At 36.8% G+C, this 19,943-nt stretch overlaps 1 protein-coding gene across 10 annotated transcripts in view; it reads right to left on the reverse strand.

The window, feature by feature from the left end:
- The window catches only part of HDAC9 (histone deacetylase 9), a 423,755-nt gene that overhangs the window by 192,926 nt on the left and 210,886 nt on the right, over positions 1 to 19,943 (reverse strand). For all 10 annotated transcript variants that reach the window (XM_029961711.1, XM_018075494.2, XM_018075493.2 and 7 more), the window contains 3 exons: positions 9,157 to 9,285; positions 7,182 to 7,297; positions 1,311 to 1,433 (listed from right to left, as the gene is read on the reverse strand). In XM_029961711.1, the coding sequence (XP_029817571.1) occupies positions 1,311 to 1,433; positions 7,182 to 7,297; positions 9,157 to 9,285 (368 nt within the window). The remainder of the gene's footprint in view (positions 1 to 1,310; positions 1,434 to 7,181; positions 7,298 to 9,156; positions 9,286 to 19,943) is intronic.

The raw sequence follows: 19,943 nt of genomic DNA on the forward strand, positions 1-19,943 counted from the left end.
CACATCAAAAGCTTATAAGATTTGAGTGAGCAAATGAAGCATATTTTCATTTCTATTCTAATGTTATAAAATTACTTTGAAGCTATATATTTTGTGAAATAGCTAAGAATTTTTTCTTGATATCCTCTGAAAAAGTAAGTGCTACCTTTCATGGTCAGTTCAACTTTTTCATCCCTTACAAACAATAATTTGCTTATAAATATCTCAGACTTGCAGAGAACTGATTTAAGGCTTACACAATTTTCTTTAAAAAGTTCTGGATCTGATGTTAAAATGTTGGATTTCAGCAATATATTACTGCTAAGAACAGGAAATGTATTGAATAAGCCATAAAGTAAAAAGGAACTTTGACTTGAAACTACATTTAGCACTAGAATTCAGTAGCATTTATTACATAGTGTATTGCACAGATATAATTTTTTTTCCTCCATGAAAAGCTGTGCTTACAACCCCTAGTTTTTTCATAGAAGTTACCAATTCTCATTCTAAGAAATTTAAATTACTAAAATTTCTTCACAATATACGGTTGTACAGAATCACAATATATCAGTATTTTTACTTTTTTTTTTTTTTCTGGAAAGCAGGTAAGTTTTGACCAGTAGCAAAATTTTCAGTACTGAGCAGCAAATTTCACCTCCAGGTTACTGTAACTTGGTTTAGATCTAAAGATCCTTATCCATCTGCATGGATTTCCATAGATACCATGTCTGTGTTTTCACACATTTTGCATATTAATTTAAGATTTATCTCTAGACAAAGGTCATTGCTGCAGACTGAATAAAGGGATGTGAATATAACTCGTCATTAAAATATTAAGAATTGTTCACTTCTCACCAATTTTATTTGCCTGATTGACAGCATACCCCTCAAACACAAACCTAGCTGCAGGAATAGTAGGTTCTTCCCCTATTATGCTCCAGCCCAGTTTAGGTTGCTACTGGAATCTCATAAAAAGTTACAGGTGCTGTAATTTATCGGGTAGGGATGATCACATAATTTGAACATTTTTACTAAAAAATCTCTTCATATACATCAGGCCACATCTGAAATCTGTTATCTTACATAAATGTAACGCATATGGCCCATACGTAGGTAAGCTCCACACTGCCACTTGTTTATTTGATATTAAGAATGATTATTGCTTTCAAGTTGTGCCCTTAAATATCCAGATGTTGCCCAATGCATAGAAATGTCTGGTTCCTACTCTGAATTGTTTATGTTCTGAAATGCTAAAAAAATAAAGAGAATTATCATAAAGTAGGTTTTCTGGAAGCAAAATTATATAGGAAGGCTTGAGACTGGTCACTTACACTGATTTGGGGTTGTATTGCTGGAAGTCCCAAGGTAATGTTGGGCAAAGAAGGGGATGTGTACAGACTCAACAAATTCACTGATTCATCCTGTATCAAAAGGCGTTGCTGGGAAACCAGATGCTGGAATAAATGGGAAAAACAACAGAAGTAAATCTCCAAGCTTTTTATCTCTGTTATTTTATCCTCATAATCTGATACACTGAAAGCCAGTTATGTATCATTCATTGATTTGCATCCCAATGGAGTTCCAGATAAGAAAAATTACTGCCCCTGTAAGAAAGCTGTTGATAGTTCTGTTCTTAAGGAAACAACTGATATATGTCTGGGATTATTCCTTGGTTAGTAAATCAATTTTCCATGCAAAACTGAAATCTTGACGATTCCTAGACCATCTCATCAACTTCTCATCAGTTCAACATCAGTTCTTCTCATCAACTGGACTTTCACTACTAGAAACGCAGTGGGAATTTAGCCAATGAATTAAGGAGTATATCTAGCTGAATCAAAGGTGTCATGAGTGTGGATGTATTAGACCTTTACCATAGTTGTTATATTTTTTGTTGTAAGATTATTTCTAACTAGTCAATTTCTTTTTTTAGCCAGATTATGATATGGGGATATTTCAGGCACATTATTTACCTCCATTAACATGGAAATTTTGAGTAGAAAGTAAGGCAGATTGATACATCTGCCATTTAAAATAATGTTTTGTCTCTCTTTCTCTTTCTGCATATATTAAAAAATAGTGCCCTATCTATCCCTGATGATGGGATAGTCCTCATAACTCTCCTAATTCTGTTCAGGTTAAAATCTTTAAAACTTCTTTTGAAGCCTTGTGATATAATTTTCAAGGACATGGAACTGCTGATATATTTTTGATAACTGTTGAATAAACCCGACATTCTACAAGGATCACCCTTTGTCTTTCTGTAGATTAACTGGGAAGAAACATAAAAAGTTAGATTACCACAACTGGAATTTTTTTGAAGCCTTTGCCTTTTTGCTTGAAGAGTGATGTTTTTCAACATGTGGTCTAGTATAGTTGCTTGAATTATATTTTCTGTTTAACTCTTGCTTCCCTCCCAGAACTTAACACAATAAGAGCTACAAAGGTCTTATTAGACTTAGGAACTCTGGCATGATATGGTCCCCAAGGGAACAACATCCTTGAAAAAGAATACCCTGTGTAACAGTATGACACAGTGACTGCTTTCTTCCCAAACAAAAAGCATATGGGACTCCAATAATAGACCACCTCCAAGAGGGATACTGCACACTCGGGCTTTGACTAAAGTAAATATAATAACTTGTCAAGCATGTTGTGGGGAGCTGTAGATTTTCCCCTGGACAAACCTGGAATATCAATTAACTCTGTAAAATACTTTGTGTTAATACAATGCAACTTCAGACCATCACTGAAAAGTGGTTAAGCACAAAAACACAGGATGTTATTCCAAAACATAACCTTCCTCATACAGTTTGTTTGGAGATACGACCTATCACTGAGACAATAACAGTAGAAGTCTATCTCTGTAATTTTCTTTTGGTACCTAGGGAATATCAACAGATAGCATAGGAAGCAAAGAAGCTCCACTTGCATATTACATTAATTCCTGGCTAACAGTGACTTGCCTTGATAACATCCACCTTTGACCATGAGTAAATCCAAATATGTCAAGACTATGGAGATATAATGGAGGGAGTCTACAAAGATTTGACAGAAGAAGGACACTGCAGTAGCTCTAATGTGCCTCCTAGATTATTAATCAAATTCATAACAATTGCAGCATCTATACAAAGCCATGTCAAAGATATATGTTTCATTTTTGGCTTTTGGTATGCCACTATTACCTTCTAAGATTAGAATTAATAAATGCAACAGTGGCAGGGTGCATAGCAGTAAAACACACTCCCACACTAAGGTCAGGCATGATTGTTTCATCAGGCAGAATTAATCATGTTATGGGAGTTTAATGTTGGAAACAGGAGTTTATTAGTAAAAGCATTTCCATCTAATTTCTAATACCACTAATAATATGTCATTTATATTTTAGTGATTGATTTTTAAAAAATATTTTCAGGTAATATTAGCCTAAGCATCAGTTAAACCTCATCTTCCAAAATAAATGGAGTAGTCTACCTGCATAGATTGGGATCCTCTGTATCACAGAATCCCAGAATGGCTAAGGTTGGAAGGGACCACTGGATGTCATCTAGTCCAACCATCCTGCTCAAGCAGGGTCCCCCAGAGGCAGAAATACATGACTCCAGCTGCAGCTTGTCTTTATACACGGTCAACAATATCTTGCAGTGGTGGCAAAGCTGGAGTTGCCAGCAGTGTCATTTGGCAGAACAATGGTTAAGCCATGTCCTTGTCCTACCTGCAGACATGGTGGTTTGGATTGGCACCTAAATTACCCCAAAGAGCGACTTGCTTTACTTTCTCATCTATATACTTACTCATTGGTCCAGTGATCCTGCTTCCTGATGCTTAAAATAGCCCATCAACAGCTATCCTCTTTCTTAAAACAGAGTACAAGAACTAAATGTAACAGTGCACAGTGATCAGCAAGTAACCATGATGAGAGACTGTACTTTGGTTGTACTACCGGGACCTGCTGAGAAGCAGGAACACCTGTGTGTGCATGTAAATATGCACACGTATGGATTACGAGGAAAAGTCAAAATGGTGTGGCTTTAATATTTCTCAGCTGTGGAGCTACAGTAAGGTTGTCATAGCTTTCAATATTCACAGTTACTTACCTTTGTATCTCTTGAGGCTTTTGGGATGGTTTTTAAAAAAATTAATTAGACTCTCTTCACATACACTTGAAGCAAACCTCATCAGCTAGTCAGAAACCTACACATTTTTCCACTAGCCCCTTACAAAGATCATCTCAGTGAGCTGAGTATTAAATACTTAGGGCTATCGGGTTGCACAAAACAAGTATGTGTTTATCTGCAATACATGTAATTCATGTCTCCTGCTTAATCAAGGGATATTCTAGGAAATATTGCTCTGCAAAGCACGAATGAAAGAAACTGATCTGAAGCCCGCTTACACCAACTGGAAACTTTCCATTGCCTTCAATGGCTTTTGACCAGGCTGCAAATGCCTAAAATTAATCATTTTACATGACTAAAGCAGGTTGTCCCTCTGAACTCAAGGGACATGCTGTGCAGGGGCTCAATCCTGCTTGCATTTCTCAGGCAAGTAAGATTTAGCCCCAGCACAGCAGGTGACCTGAAAGTGTACGGCATGCTACAGGAGACAAATAGCTACTGCGGTGAACCTTGATGATACTGAAGACATCTGGGCCTAATAAAAACAAGATTTTATTTATAAGGTGCAATTAAAATAGTGAGTTTAACTTTTAGGTTTCATATAGTGAGACCAGTGTTTTAACAAATGGTACTGAAAGTACCATTAAGGGAACTGTGATAGTAAAGGATTATCTGCAAAACTGCAGCATTTGCAGTGCACCTTTGTTCATTCAAAAAGCTGTAAATGTCTACCCACCAGACTGTCTGTTCCAAAGGGTAAATGACTTAAAAGTTTCGCTATTTCAATGGATGTGGTAAAAATACTTGTAAAATTTGTTTCATTACCGATAACGCTCTAATTCTGTCCATGCACTAGAGTGTAATCATTTACGGTATTGACTCATGTTTTACTGGTAAATGGCTCTGTCATAGTAACCTGTTATCCCCAGCAAAAAGTGTTTTATTTGCTGCCATGAAAACCACAGCTATCCACCCACTCAGATATGAGCACAACACTTACTGCAAATGTCACAACAACGATTATGAAACAACAGCATTGTGAGTCATGCAGGATTACAGAAAAACAAGTGATATTTTGGGTGATTTGGAACATATTCTATTATTAGAAACTTCTGTAATTTGTGTATCTGATGAAAAATTGACTAGATGTATAGCCTTTGAGAGCTGGCAGCTAATGCTAAACTAGAAAAGAGACATGTAGGAGTTTGACTGATGTTAAACTACCAAAGAAAATCCCACTAAAATAAAAATGCACTGAAGCTGAGATTTATGGAAAAATGTTGGAACCCACAGGACCACAGTACTAACAGTCAAGTAACCAGAGAGGTAAAGAAATCCCTGACTGGATCCCAGCTTCTTAGCACACATCCAGCGAGTGAAGTGACTGATGCCAGCATGCAGAGCTCAACTTCCAAAGGAACTTTTTAGGCTCATTTGAGCAACTTTGATTGCATGTTGGGGCTATAATTTCTGATGTCTGGCACAGTAATGGCAAATCATATGCAATGCAGTGTTTTATTAATGATAAGAATATTAATATTAATGTTTTTGCTACAGCCTTTACAAATCTCCCCAGAGACTGCCAGCCTGACCAGATTGTATGTATTTCTGATGGTGGTTCAACACTGTGGACAAATGTCCAGAAACTATATAACATGCAAAGTAACAAGCCCCATGTAGCAGATATTACTGCCTTTGCATATTTCAGTATGCCTGAGTCAATAAAAAATCCAACTGGTCAAGATCTCCTGTTTAATACAGCACTAACACCTACATATTACCAACTTCTATCTAAAACATTCCCAATAGTGAAATACACAACTCAATTCCACTGAACTAGGATCTGATCTAATCCGAATGATGGATCCTACTCTGCATCTTTTAAATTTCTTTGCAATCACATACAAGGGGCTATGAGGCAAGACCACATGTTAGCCATCAATGCAATTTTTTTTTTCTTTTTGGTTATGGGCCAGAGAGAGGCTACTAATCAGTGTGCAGAGGTCACCCACCTGCCCTCTGGATCATAGTTCACACACACAATTAATTCATTATGGGGAAAAGTCACTGCTGGAGGTTGAACTGCCCATTCCAGGTTTTTTTTTTTTTGAAGTGAATGTCCTACCACTGACCTGGAGAAATATCTCCGTTAACTAAAACTCTGTTAAATCACGTTTTCTTATGTAATTTTTCTAACATAAACAGTATAACCCAACAATTAATAGAAAACTCTGACACCAAAGCAGGAACTGCTGTAAATATAAGCACTGGATACAGAATATTGTGGAAATTGATTGTCTCTTAGTCACATTAATGTACTGTCCCTTTACAATACTGTCATGGAAAGCATGACTTAGGCATGTGGTCTATGCTAAATGAGGTTTATCACAACTGATTTACCATCTGCATTCCTGTTGTTATGGGCACGTATTCATGAAACAGAATAAGGAGTAGTTAAGATTCCTTCCGCTTACAATCTCTCTTTACGAAAAAAGTATCCAGGACTTCTGGCATGTCACTTATGATGGTAAGTACTGCCCTGATAAGAAAACTGAGGTACAGCAAAATAAAAGACAAATGTGACAAAGGACTTAGTCATCTAACTCCAATACTGTAATTAAATGAATTTACTTCAGCACTCATCTGAACTTGGGACTACCTTAACTTAACTCATATGTGTTAGGATCACCAATGCCTAAATTGCTCTTTTCCACCTGGGAGTTTTTCATCAGTATTGAGGACTGAGCACCTCTTCAGGTTATCCCAGAAGATAATGTTCTGTAATAAAAATGCTTCCAAGTTTCTTTCCCAGCTCACCTCCATTCTTCCAGTAGCACTACTGCTGCTTTTTCTTGGACTTTTGTTACCAAAGCATCTCCTGAACATGCATCTCATATATGAAGACATCTGTCATATATCATACACTTTGATGTTAGCCTGCAAGTGTCCTGGTATTCTTGAAAATTACATCTTCTGCCATTACTCTGCTTGTGAGTATGATCCCAACAAAATTAGAAACAAACCATCCATACTCTCCAGTCTAGAAGTCTTAGCAATTATCTACACCACAGTAATGAGTCTTACCTCAGCTTGAATGTTAGATGGCAAAACTGAGGTTTCACTTTCTGTTGTACTGCTGGTTGGACCATTGCTTGGGGAACTGGGACCTGATCCAGGGGAGCTGCTACTGACTGAGGATTCTGAAAAACAGATTAAACAGACATGAATTTCACAGTGGAAAGGTACATGTGATCTTGATTAATTATATACTCTTTATGGCATAGGGTTTTCTTTGCTGTTGAAAAGTATCTATCTGTTATGGTATTTACTTACACTGAAGATTTTTAGTTCATCCTCCTTTTTTTGCTAATGAGGAAAGATGCTCTTGGTCTTTTCCCTTCTGATCTGTCTACTTCACATAAGAAGCATTTACTACTTATTCTTCCCACAAAGATGGTATAACACTCAGTATCAGGCAGAAACACAGACACAGAGCTTGTAATGAGTAAAGAAAAGACACTCTTTCCTTTTTAATTGCAAAGAGTCCTGTCTCTGTAAGAGATCAAAATGACAGAGATAGCAGGACTGCAAAGGTCATGATAACATGTCATCCATTCATGAGGTCTACTGCCACCCCTTTCTGTTTAGGACAGGGATGAGCCCAGTGTGGACTAAGTATTACCTATGCAATACTAGTGGCAAAATATACACTTTTGCTACATCCTGGGCACGAATATGAAGGAATATTTACAGTATGCAAAAATATTAAAATAGCATTTGAAAGGCTGCGTGTTATTTTGATTTAAAATGCCCTGAGTTCTGTTTTAGAAGAGGATGAACTTGTTGCGTGTTGTTCTAATTCTACCCTGATATAAATTACATTTATGTAATGGAAACAGTTAAGAAGGTTAAAGATGGAAGAGTGTAGTATTAGTGGAAGTAAGCCTATCTCATGGGATAGTTTTCAAATTAAAGCACTCAAGAAGTTAAAATAATTAATATCCAAATGTGGCAGTAAATATTCTACAGCTACTTCTTTGCTTCTTCACTCTTTCTGCCATAATGCACATGCAAAAATATGCTCTCGCTGTGGCTGACATTAGAGGAGACTTCCTAGCTCTTACTTGGATCTCTTACTCTTTGATTTACTGAAGTGAATCCATACCCAGCTAGACTCTCTGGTCACAAAAAAGTTCTTGGACTGTATTTTCAATAACTTTCATAGAAGTGGAGAAACACAAACTTAATCTTTTTTTCCAATTTTTGAAAAAAAATTAAAATAGCACTTTTTGTCTAAATAGGCATTTAAATAAAGGCCTATTTTCAGTTAAAAGAATAAAAAGTAAGGGGAAAAAGGCTTCAGACAACAATGTTTGATCAGGGTGAAAGGTCCAAAATGTCATATAGTCAGTATTCATAATTATAATGACAGTCTGAAAGGTTCCAAATTATTGTCAGAGCTAGGAAGCGAAGACACCTACTTTCATGTTTTTGCTCTTTCAATGCTGTCAGACAAAAAACTCCTATGGTAAATATCTTGTAAGTGTGTAAAATATAAAGACATCACCTAAAACTATAAAAGTGGAGATCAAGAATCTTATGGAGGCTTCAAAAATGGAATTAATAAATTAGCTGTAAAAAATTATAATCTGGAAATAATTTATAAGGAAATTATTTAATTACTTTCATATGTATATTCACATCCATGTCCCAATTTCACACATGACATACTGTGAAAAGCTGTCACAAAAACTGCATGTACGAGGACATTGATGTGAATTTGTTCATGTTGTGTTTTAGTTCCATCTTGGTGTGACATAATTCTGATATACCAAGTGAATTCAGATACATGTCTGACAGACTAGTGATACTTGATTGCATAAAGATATCACCTGATCACCTGAGCAAGTCATGAAGCTACTAAATATCAATACAAAGTCAAAGCAAGAATTGTCAGGATGAGGTCAAATATTGTTTAGCAAACAGTTTCAATTTCAAAGTACGACCACTATCCTGTGAACTATGGCAACTGATATAGAATTTCTCCATTCTTAATTACCTGTCACCTCGAAAAGACGCTTCTTGAATGAACTGACATTTCCATCCTTCCTCCTGAGTAAAGGACTGCTTCTCCTTTCTGTCACCTTTTGTTTTAACCTTGAACGTACCTTCAAATTGGGCTCTGAGGCTGGAAATTAAAAGAAAATACGTGACTACAAATCGAATTACTGCTTTGTGTCAGACCCACTGACCCTGTAGGACTTCATCTCATCCGAGGAGGGCTTGGAGGCAGAGGTTTTACTCCCCAGACATCCTGCTGCTCCTTAAAACTTCATTTTAAATTAGAGGTTAGGAAAGAGAGGAAGAGAGCTGAAGAGCTTCAAATCCCAGTATTTTTCTCATCCTATTTCAACTTTGAAGTTACCCATTAATTATTGCTAATATCATAAGTATTAATTATTGACAAATGCAATTTTATTTTACATCATTTTTATCTCTCTTGTAGGTGAAAACTTGGATGAAGACACAGCTTGGACCTTGGAACGTTATAATTGGATTAAGGTCTGATTACAGAAATAGAGAGAAACCTCCATTGGTGTCTTTTGATTTCTCTTAGAAATATAAATTATAACAAGCCTTGCTGGCAGAATATTTCTTGGTCAGCAATTTTAGGCCCAGAACTTCAGTGTTTTCTGAGTTATACACCAAACAACTAGATTTATGACAGTGTCCTAAGAACATTTGCAGAGAAAAATATATGCTCTGAAAATGAAGAAGTAGGATTGATTCCCAGAAAACCCAGGATTATATTTAATGCACCTTGGGCAAGTTCCACCTTTGTTTCCTAAATGCACACAGTCTTTTTATATGAGAGCCAGCTCTGCTGTGCTTTTTATTTTGTAATATTTTTAGCACGATAAAATATTTCATATCCTCATTTATCTCTTCATTTAAGTATACTCTCTATCCAACAGACTGCTGAGAGGTAGTGAAAGATAATAGTAGAATAGAATTTGTTTGTATTTCCCTTTTTGAAACTGAGGCTTGGCTAAGCAATATCTCAAAATAAAGAAAGCTGGAAACTGGGATCAATTCTCTCTCCTATGCAAAGACTTGAGCCCAGCCCCAAAGAAGGAGCAAGAGTTAGCAGAAAACCAAAATAAATTATATCTTCACTCAATTCAGAATTAACCCCTTGTCACTTTGGGGCAGGAGCTCAACTCTACACTTCTATTTCCAGTTCTTACCCAGCATGTCATATTGCACACCTTTTTCCTGATGTCCCACTTGTTCCCTCAGCGATGGGGAAGTAGAAATGCTCACTAAAGAGCAAAAGGGTTGCACCTCACCAGAGTGCTGCTGTGGCCTGCAGTACCTGCAGTTATATGCTGGCCTTTGTCACATTCTACACTGCACTTGTCAAGTGTTTCCCTCTGAAGACCCTGTGCCTTGAGTACATTTCAGACCAAGATCCACAGGCTAGCAAAACACTGGAAATCATTAATAATAAAAATATTTTAAAAATATTTTCTATGACTTACTGCCACTGTTAAGATCAATGGTTCTGATAATGAAGTACCGAAGACTTGCTTGCTATCTGAGATACCATTTGTGACGAAACCGAAAATATAAAATATAATAATGGGCTACGACTACACTACACACTTTCAACCACAGATTGCACCAGGTGTGATGACATTTAAAAGAAAAGGCACTCAATCCTTTTGCACTTACAAATAATTCCATTTATACTATTCTGTACTCTTAAAAATTAGGAGAATGTGTCTGTACCCGTGACAGACTAATGTGATACAAATCCTCTGCAACACTCACTGGAGAAATTCTCCACTTCATGCTCAGTCACAGCGATTGCCTTTCTATTTTTACCACATTCCCATCATATTCTGCATCTGAATCAATCATATAAGCACAGAAAACAGACTTTGAAGTCAATGTCTGAGTTTATGAGCCATCTGAGAAGATGCATGAAAGACGGCAATAATTTTTAAATGGAAATAATCAATTTTAAAATTAAAAGGCATGGAAAAGGGTGGTTTTAAAATTATAAAATAAACCTCACAATAAAAAACAATGCCAATGTTTGAAGAGTGTTAGCTTCAAATACTGGCGTTCCTGAATGTTCTCCATGAGACACTGCCAGCTCCTAACATGGTGTTTACTAGGACTCAATGACTAGCAAAAAGGATTCTGGTTTAAGTGCACTAAATATATAAATCTAACCAGTTTGAGGATGATGTTCATTGCTCCAATGAACAAAATACAGAACTGGACACTGGTTTCTTGATTCCTAGCTGTGCCTGAGGCATTGACTTGGTGTGTGACTGCAGAGATCACTCTAACATCCTGCTCCACTAAAGCTGCGGCAGAATTATTGTTGACTGCAAGAGGTATGGATCACAACAGCAATCCTATGTGCTTCAGTGCACTCCTACATGAGGGCAGTAATAACACATCTATTATTGTCAATGCTCTTCTGATAGTTAAAAAGGCAAAATTAATCATTTTGACCTTCAAGTATGGAGCTGTGGATTGCAATTATAAATGTATATACATATATACACATACTCACTGCCCCAAGGCACTCATGTAAGATTAATCAGAAACTATTTTAATTGTTTAAACTCTGAATAAGTGAGCAAAAAGTGAAAATAAATATTTCAAACCTTTTATTTTAATTAAATTTTCCCCCTAGTATTTGCAAGACACTTGGAAAGTCGTAGTTACAAATGGTCAAGAATTATTATAATTAATCTGCCTTATGTTTCAAATGATTATTTGGCTCAATATTTTAACTAGTGATTCTTAGAAGTGGTCTATAGAGGGATAATGTTCAAAATAAGTGCTTTGCATTAGCCACTCGATAAGTATTTCTACTGCACACTATTGGCTCCTTTGCTCATCTTAATTAATCCACTGCCGAGGATGAATATGTTCATCATCCAAAGGCATTCTCCATGTGGAAAAGAAGTGTCACATGGGGAGTCAGTGCCAAATAACTTTTTGAGGCTAAAGATTTACTCCCCAGGCTTGCTGCAGAGTAGCATCCTCATGCAAATAAAAACCCCTAAGAATTAACCTTTATTTTTCTGCATTGATACCATAGAATTATTGAAAAGACCTTCAGGTAGTCTATTACTTTATACGGCGACTCAACCATAAACCAAGAGACTGACACAGCAAGATAATTAATGCATGTGGCTAACTTCCTGTACGTTAAGCATCCCATTGTGGTCCAGAACTCAAAACTAGATTAATTCTACACCATATAACAGACATCCTGTATCTCACCTTCCCGAGGAAATGGGACCTCCTTTAAAGTGCTAGAGGTGCCAAATGCGGTGGGGTTTGCTGGGTTAGGTGACTCCAACTATAGTGGACTGAATCATCCCACCAAGGAGCCCAGTTGCCATAGACAAAAGAATAAAACAAGAGCACGTGTCCAGGAGTGTGGCAGATAAGGAAAACAGGATGGCAAGTTTTCGTGGCAGCAGTCTAGTAGATTGGGCTAATAATTTAAAATCCTTCTAAGAACCAGTATGCATCTGATACTGGTTTAATTGGTCACTATATAGGTTAACCTCTTTACTCCACAAATCTTTGCACCTCTACTATATTTACCACTTTGGAACAAGTAATAATCAGTTGCCACTTGAAGAAAGGATTAATATATTATTTGAGAGTGTTTTGTTGCAAAGAAAACAAAAAGACACAGCCATTTTCTCTGAAGGCCATAAAAGCCCATGTCAGTGATCTCAATGCAAATCAGCTGATACCCACTTGAGCGATTCACTTAAGAGGATTTCAGGAAAGACTAGTCTGAAAATGTCTTTGTTTATGTAGCTATAGCATAAGTTGGAATAATGATATATTGCAGTATATGGCTTGTTAATTTTCATTGGTATTACCTGGATTATTCTCTTTTTAGTGCTAGTAATAATGGACTGCTAATACTCTAAATAATTGTAAGTGACAAACAGATATGAAAGATATGAAAAAGATTAGTTTAAACAACAACAGAAGATAATAGAGGCAATTCAAGGATTGGTTACCAACTCCTTGGTATGACCTGTAATGATTTCTACAGAACTGCAAACTTTGGTTGTAGATGAAGATGACAGTGTCCCAATGATTTTTCTCATACTTTATAGTGGCTTCATAAAGGAAGAAAGAATTAAGTAACTGTACTGTTAAAAATGGAAAATATGCAGGCTTCTATGTAGGTACACATTAAAGTCATTGCAACAAACTCATTATGTAGGTACACATTAAAGTCATCACAAATCAGTGATCAGGTGAAGGAGAGCTAGTCTCTGCAAAGAAACATGGTACTCAGATACAAGCAAAAGAGATAGGAAAATGATTTGGTGAAGTCATTATGTCCCGTTCTCCACTTTGCTTAATATTAGCAGATACTAGCATTAAAGAATATAGCCTGGGGCCAGATTGCTCCCAAATGAGCTGAGGTATTTTTGACAAGGCTTTGCTTCACTGTTTCATTTCATGAAACACACAGAAATATTTAAGAAGAAGGGATAAAAATCCTTTTTATGCACAGGGAGAAGATATATATGAAGGGAATGTAAAAGACAATAATGCACTACTTTCTGATGGTTCCTGGAACATAGTACTACTTTTGTATCAGAAGAGCGTGTGCCAACTTCAAATCAGCATTTAATGAACCCAGGCAGGAAATGGGGGATGGGAGAGGGTGCATAGCGAGCAGGTCCTCATCTCGAGGCTAAAACCATATATAGGAAACCTGAAGAACAGAAAGTGAGCTTTTGTCAAGACTTTGAAAGGCTCTAAAGTGAAAGCATTTCCTTTTCCTCACTGGCAGGCTGGCTTAGAAAAGCTGTGGGGCAGGCAAGGTAAATGATGCTAAATTTGGCTACAAAGATTCCAACACCAGCATAAGCAGCAGCGGCAAAATTGACATCTTACTTGAGAAAGATGAATTGTTTGCTGTTGCTCAGGCACCAACTGATATTACTAAGATCGTTTTTAAAATAATAACTTAAACTCCTTTAACATGATTAGGTCAACAGAAAAAATTAGGAAACAAAGACTTCATGACCTTGAAGTAAATCTTCACTAGTATTCTCTTTTTCTTCAGCTATCATTTTATTAAGCTGTTAAGGGTCATATATGATACTGATTTGAATATAATCTATGGTGTAATCCTTACAGGAGTTGGTTTTTTTTTCTGGCTTATATCTAACAAGTATCAATAAATCGACACATAGGAATCTTCCTTAATTCACATCACATAGTTTGCTATTTTTTTATAATATTGTACTAGAGACCCATGCACAGATAAGCATTATGTGCTTTACAACACACAACCACAACAGTCTAAGGAGAAACTTCCCAGTTTCCCCCCCAGTTGATGTAGGCAGAATGAAATGTACAAGATAGCCCTAAACATCACCAGAAAGGATAAATGAGAAGATAAACTGGGCTTCCTCACCATAACTAGGAATGCAACCCAAAGCCTGGCAGAAAGTTAGAGAGGCAGAGAGGCACAGATCAGAGACCAAAGCTGCTTCCACATTCCTCAGCTGCTTTATGTAGAGTTGTGAATGTCTGTCCTTCTGAGAGACCTGGTGGTCTCACAGCCTTTCCTCTACCACACGTGGTTCTTGCAGACATGCAAATATGCTCTGAATGGAGTTTCTGACTGCTGCTCTGGCTTCCTGTAGGCAGCCACAGACTGTTTCAGCCACCTCCACATAGCTGAATATGTAAGGCCCAGGCAAGATGAGCAGTGCCTTTTTGTTTTCACACGTAAGTGACTGACATCTGCTGTAGAAGGCCACGTCCTTGTATTGACAAGACAATAATGGACAACGAACATAGGGACATCCTCTGGATTAGATGACAGACTGGAAGACACTAGCATGTAGTAAAATTCTGTGGGTTCAATGACTTCTCAATTCTGACTATTTAAAATGCCATTTCTGAAAGAGCTTTAAATTAGATTCATGAGACTAAAAGCTATTTACACATGCCCTCTAAAGCTCTTCCAAGAACTACATGGGCCTGACCGCTGGGTGGTCCCAACAAGGCAGGAGAACCAGATACAGCAGTACAGGATGGAGACACTTTGTTTTTCTGGCTTGCATCACCTAATGTGTTTTCAGGATATACCAAAACTGTTTCCTGTACAACCAATCACTTTATGGGGAGTGCAGGTCATATGTGAAACCCTTTAGTCCTTTGCTTTATGTTACTTTTGTAAAAGGTAGAATGCTTTATTTATTCAGACTAAAGTAAATATCCATTCCCTAAATAAAAAAAACAGGTTTAGTGAAACACATGGTAAAAGAGCTAATTAGATTAGAGAGGATCTTGCAGCCCTTTTGCTCTCTTTAGGCTAAGGAGGCCAATTTACAAGATTAGCAAATTTTCATTAATTTTCTAAAGCAGGTTCAAAAATGAAATATTCCCTGAAGCTATTTTAAATATCTAACTTTTCCTTTTTATTCACTGCAGTCTGTATGAAATGTAAAATGTCTGCTTCATTATCCATGCAAACAAGTGTTGTCTTGCTGGACATGATTTATTGAGTTAGATGTAGGAATTACTTATTGTACTGCTTGGATTTAGCCAGATTTGGAGATCTTTATATTTTTCATGAAAATCTGAACAGTGTGATATATTTCCTATGAGGCAAAAGAACAGGTCTCTTGATAGAATTTTTAATAAATTCTACTAGTGCAGAAACAGCATCTTGCATTTGCACCACTGGCCTATACAGTAGTTTCAATGAGGCCATGGTTTCACTGGATGAGTCCTCGTTATGTCAAATCTGCTGAAACCATGACATATTGCTGCTATGTCAGGTCCATCTTCTTACAGGTAGACTAATATTCTTTTCCATTAATAAGTAGGGGATTAAAAAGCAATTAATACTATACTGTCTTGAACCATAGAATAAAATAACAAGGATATTTTAAAATTAATTCCCATTTTCCCTGCATATTGCCAAATTCTTTAATTTTTTCACACCTTTATATCACTTATGGGAGCCAACTAGCACCTGAGTTCTCAGGAGGTGTAGAGAAGAAAGAAGGTGGTGAAACAGGCCCTTGAATAGAAGGCATTCTTCATTTGAATGATAATAAGCAAATTAAGATATGCATGACTGGCGGTTCTTCTGGTTAGTTCTCCGCTGGTTATTCTCGCCCCTACTTCTCATCATCTACACCAATTGGTTCTAGAGGGTAGAAGTAATGGGACTACAATATCATACTTACTGCAAATATAGCAAATCCCACTCTTCAGCCACAATCCTCCACCCACATTCACTACATCCCAAGAAAAAATACTCTCTTCAGTGAAGGACTGTCAGAGATAATCCCCTAGCCCCCAGAGTTGAGGCTTTTGCTGGGGTTACCATTTGACCCCTAGATATATGATTTATTTTTTAGAGTAATCATGTTTATGATTATGCTGTTCCCCAAGCCCCATACAAGAAAAAAATTGTTAATAGGTTGATTAAATCCCACAGATTTTAATCTAGGAAAATATCTAGCAGTGACATCTCGTTCACGGTGGGCAAAAAGTGCAATCTAATATTTCATCAACCTTCAGAAATTCATGATGAAACACCATCAACTTCTCCCCATCAGTGTCATCAGTAAATGAGAGCTGGGCAGGTCTAGATTGCTGAAGCATACTCTAGAGCTGTTCAAAGGCAACAGAGAGTACAGGATGCCAAGAAAACAAAAGCAATAAAAACACAGTATATCTTACTTTACTAGCAGATGAGAATCATAGGCCAAATTCATCTTAAAAGTAGGAAGGCACTTCAGCTGCACTGAACATAAATGAAGATAACATTGGCTCCAAAGTGGTTCAGACATTCAAAACATGTTTGTCGAACTTCTGTAGGCAAGGCTCATTTTCTGAAACTATCTCTCCATGTTAAGGGATGTGAGGAGCAAACCCCTATGTGTTTAAAGTCTTATTGGATATCCATACTGCACCTTCACAATGATACTGAATTAAAACAGGTTTACTTTTAGATAGATTCTTTATGCTCTGTAATAGCATTCCAGTCCTCTACAACTTAATTAGCTAAATATACAATGCAACCTTCCATCTGGTAGAGTAATTTAACAGGAATAATTGTGCACCACCATAACTCAACGAGACACTGAGGAAAACCATTGAAATGCTATTTCCTTTCCTTTGGAAGAGAATTATGTACAATTTCAGCATGCTTTGCATTTCTAACAGTTAAAGCCAACAGGGAGGTATCACTCTCATTTATATTACTTTCCCATGAGAAAATCAAAAGCAAAGTACAAAGCTTATGCCGTTGCTCATGAATGGCTCTGTAATACTTACTTGGCTTTAGCCAGAACATGTTATTTGGCAGCTAAACCCCTTAATTAGAGTTGTGGGTTTGAACAGATTTTTCAGTGAAACTATGTTTTGCAGGACTTTGGAGAAGTGAAATCTTTACTAACCAACATCTTCTATTTTGGATGATCTGATACCATGTGATTTCCACTTTTCCCTTCGCTGTCTGTTTCTCTCTTTTTGCCATTTTTTAGATGTTCTTGTTTACTTTTCAACTGTCCCTGCTCTAAATACAGTGGAAGAAAAATCCTAGTCCTACTGAAATCAAACAGCACAGTTTCTACTGACTTCAAAGAGTCTCTGATTTTATATGCAGTATTTTTTAACTTATTTATCCAGAGGGAATGGGCTTTGAAATGCCCATTAAAACCACTGAACTTCATTGTCAATGGACATTATGTTCTTAAAATGCTTTACATTTCAGAACTGTTCCCTGTTCCTTATTGAAGCTGTTTCTTTAGGTTCCAAAGTCAAAAAGATGTCTAGTATCTGATTACCTGCTTATCAAAAAGTTATGCAAGGTACTTCCTAAAGCTAATTTATAAAACATTTTTGAAAACATATACAGTTTGGGTAAGAAAACCTTTATGTAATCACATGAAGCAGAACTTTCCATTTTGGTTATGGATTGGGCAGTAAAAGAATTAAGATAGTATTTTGACCAAGACTGTATAATTAGTCTAGCCATGAAAAAAGTTCAGTATCTAGCACAACAGAGTAATTACTGGCAAGACAGAATAGGATGTATATACAAGTAGTGGGATTTTTGCTAAAACAGAAATACAGTGAATCTTGAAAAGAGTAAGAATTATCCATGCATAAAAACCTTGCTTTCCTGCAATTTAAAGTAAGTGTTAATAGAAGAACAACCTTGCACTGATGGGAAGACTATGACGGTCTTCATGGGAGTGATTCTGGTGATGATTCCTATTAAACCTTGGTGCAGGCCCTGGAAGCTTACATGATAACCAAGCATACCTACACAAGTTCTTTTCTCTCTGACAATGTCATTTAAGCCTACCCTAGCATTCATTATTGTTTAGTTTTAAGCTATCTACCTCAAAAAATTTCTCCTCTAACTTGAGCTAAATCAGAATGACAGGACATCCCTCCTCAGCCCCAGCTTAGGAGGCTGCAGAGCTCTGACAGGTCCAGAAGACTGCAGCTCAGCACAGTAGCTACAACCATATTACATTTCCTTAGAGCTGCTGGCTCCCATGGACTGAATGCTGTTTTGGCCTGTTCATTACGTGAATCTGAAAGCTGTTAACAACAGTTTGCTTCAGATTCACTCCTCAATTTCAAGTGAAAGTTTCTTCTTCTTCTAAAACCTCTTACTACTAATCACACCCTCTCAAGTTATTGACAATGAATTCGTGAAGGTTAAAAATGTCTGGTGGTTAATGGGAAAAGGAGTCAAGATCAGGATACCTTCTGTATCCCTTCTCATTTTGATAAGCACTGATGATTTCTTTTGGGCACATTACCTAGTCCAAATTTGTTGAGACTAAGTAACCCAGGAAAACAAGGACTCTGAAAGGCAGAAATGCTTAGCATCCTGAAAAATAAGATAAAATTAGGAGAATCATAACATGTTTGTCTGGTTTCCCTGCTTCAATAAACAAAGTGCCTCTCCCATTTATTGTGCTCACTCATAAACTCAGAGAAAAATAACACTTCTCTCCACTGAGTTTGACTTCTTCATTCTGGCAGACATGGTAATTGAGGGTTTGGGATAATCTAAGACATTTTTTTAAACTGAAGACCAAAAGAAATCCAGCTTTTTCATATACTGTTACTTCACAGAATAGTGTTTTCCTAGAAAATGCAAACAGAAATAAAATTTCGTGGCACAAAAGGGGAAGGGAGAAAAACTTTCACACACAAAATGTTTTCCTTATCTGTTTCAACTGCTCCAGTAAATTACCGAGTCAATAAGTGCAGAAAGAATTGTAAGGAAATATTCTAATTAATTTCTTTTCTTAAAAAATTACATCTGCTGAGTTCTCATTCAGGAATCTTTCACTCTCATTACACAAGAGCTACACTGTTATTCTACTGCCTAATCAGGTTAACTTAAAATGGTTTTTACAAAGTGATCTTCATGGCTGTGCAGCACAGCCCTCTTCCTCTCTTTAATCACAGTATTAAACAATCCTTCATCTCCTCTTTTTTTCCTGTATGAAATTACACAATTTCTCCTGTCCAAGCAAGAACCTTGTACTATATGCTATTTAAATAACCCCATGCTATGTTTCCATTGAGCGTGCTTCCAATTTTTGGAAAGTGAGCTACAAACATCTTCTCAAATTGTACTATTGTGAGAGATCTTCAGATCCCTAAGCAAAATGCAAGTCAAAAGCTTAGAACTCCATCTGCAAGGAAAGATTCAACTGGCACAAAACCAAAATAAATAGAAATACTGATTGACATTCCAGTTCTGCCATGATTATGCTA

Source organism: Manacus vitellinus, unplaced genomic scaffold, assembly GCF_001715985.3.
Source record: "Manacus vitellinus isolate BGI_N305 unplaced genomic scaffold, ASM171598v3 scaffold_3_pilon, whole genome shotgun sequence".
NCBI classification, from domain to species: domain Eukaryota; kingdom Metazoa; phylum Chordata; class Aves; order Passeriformes; family Pipridae; genus Manacus; species Manacus vitellinus.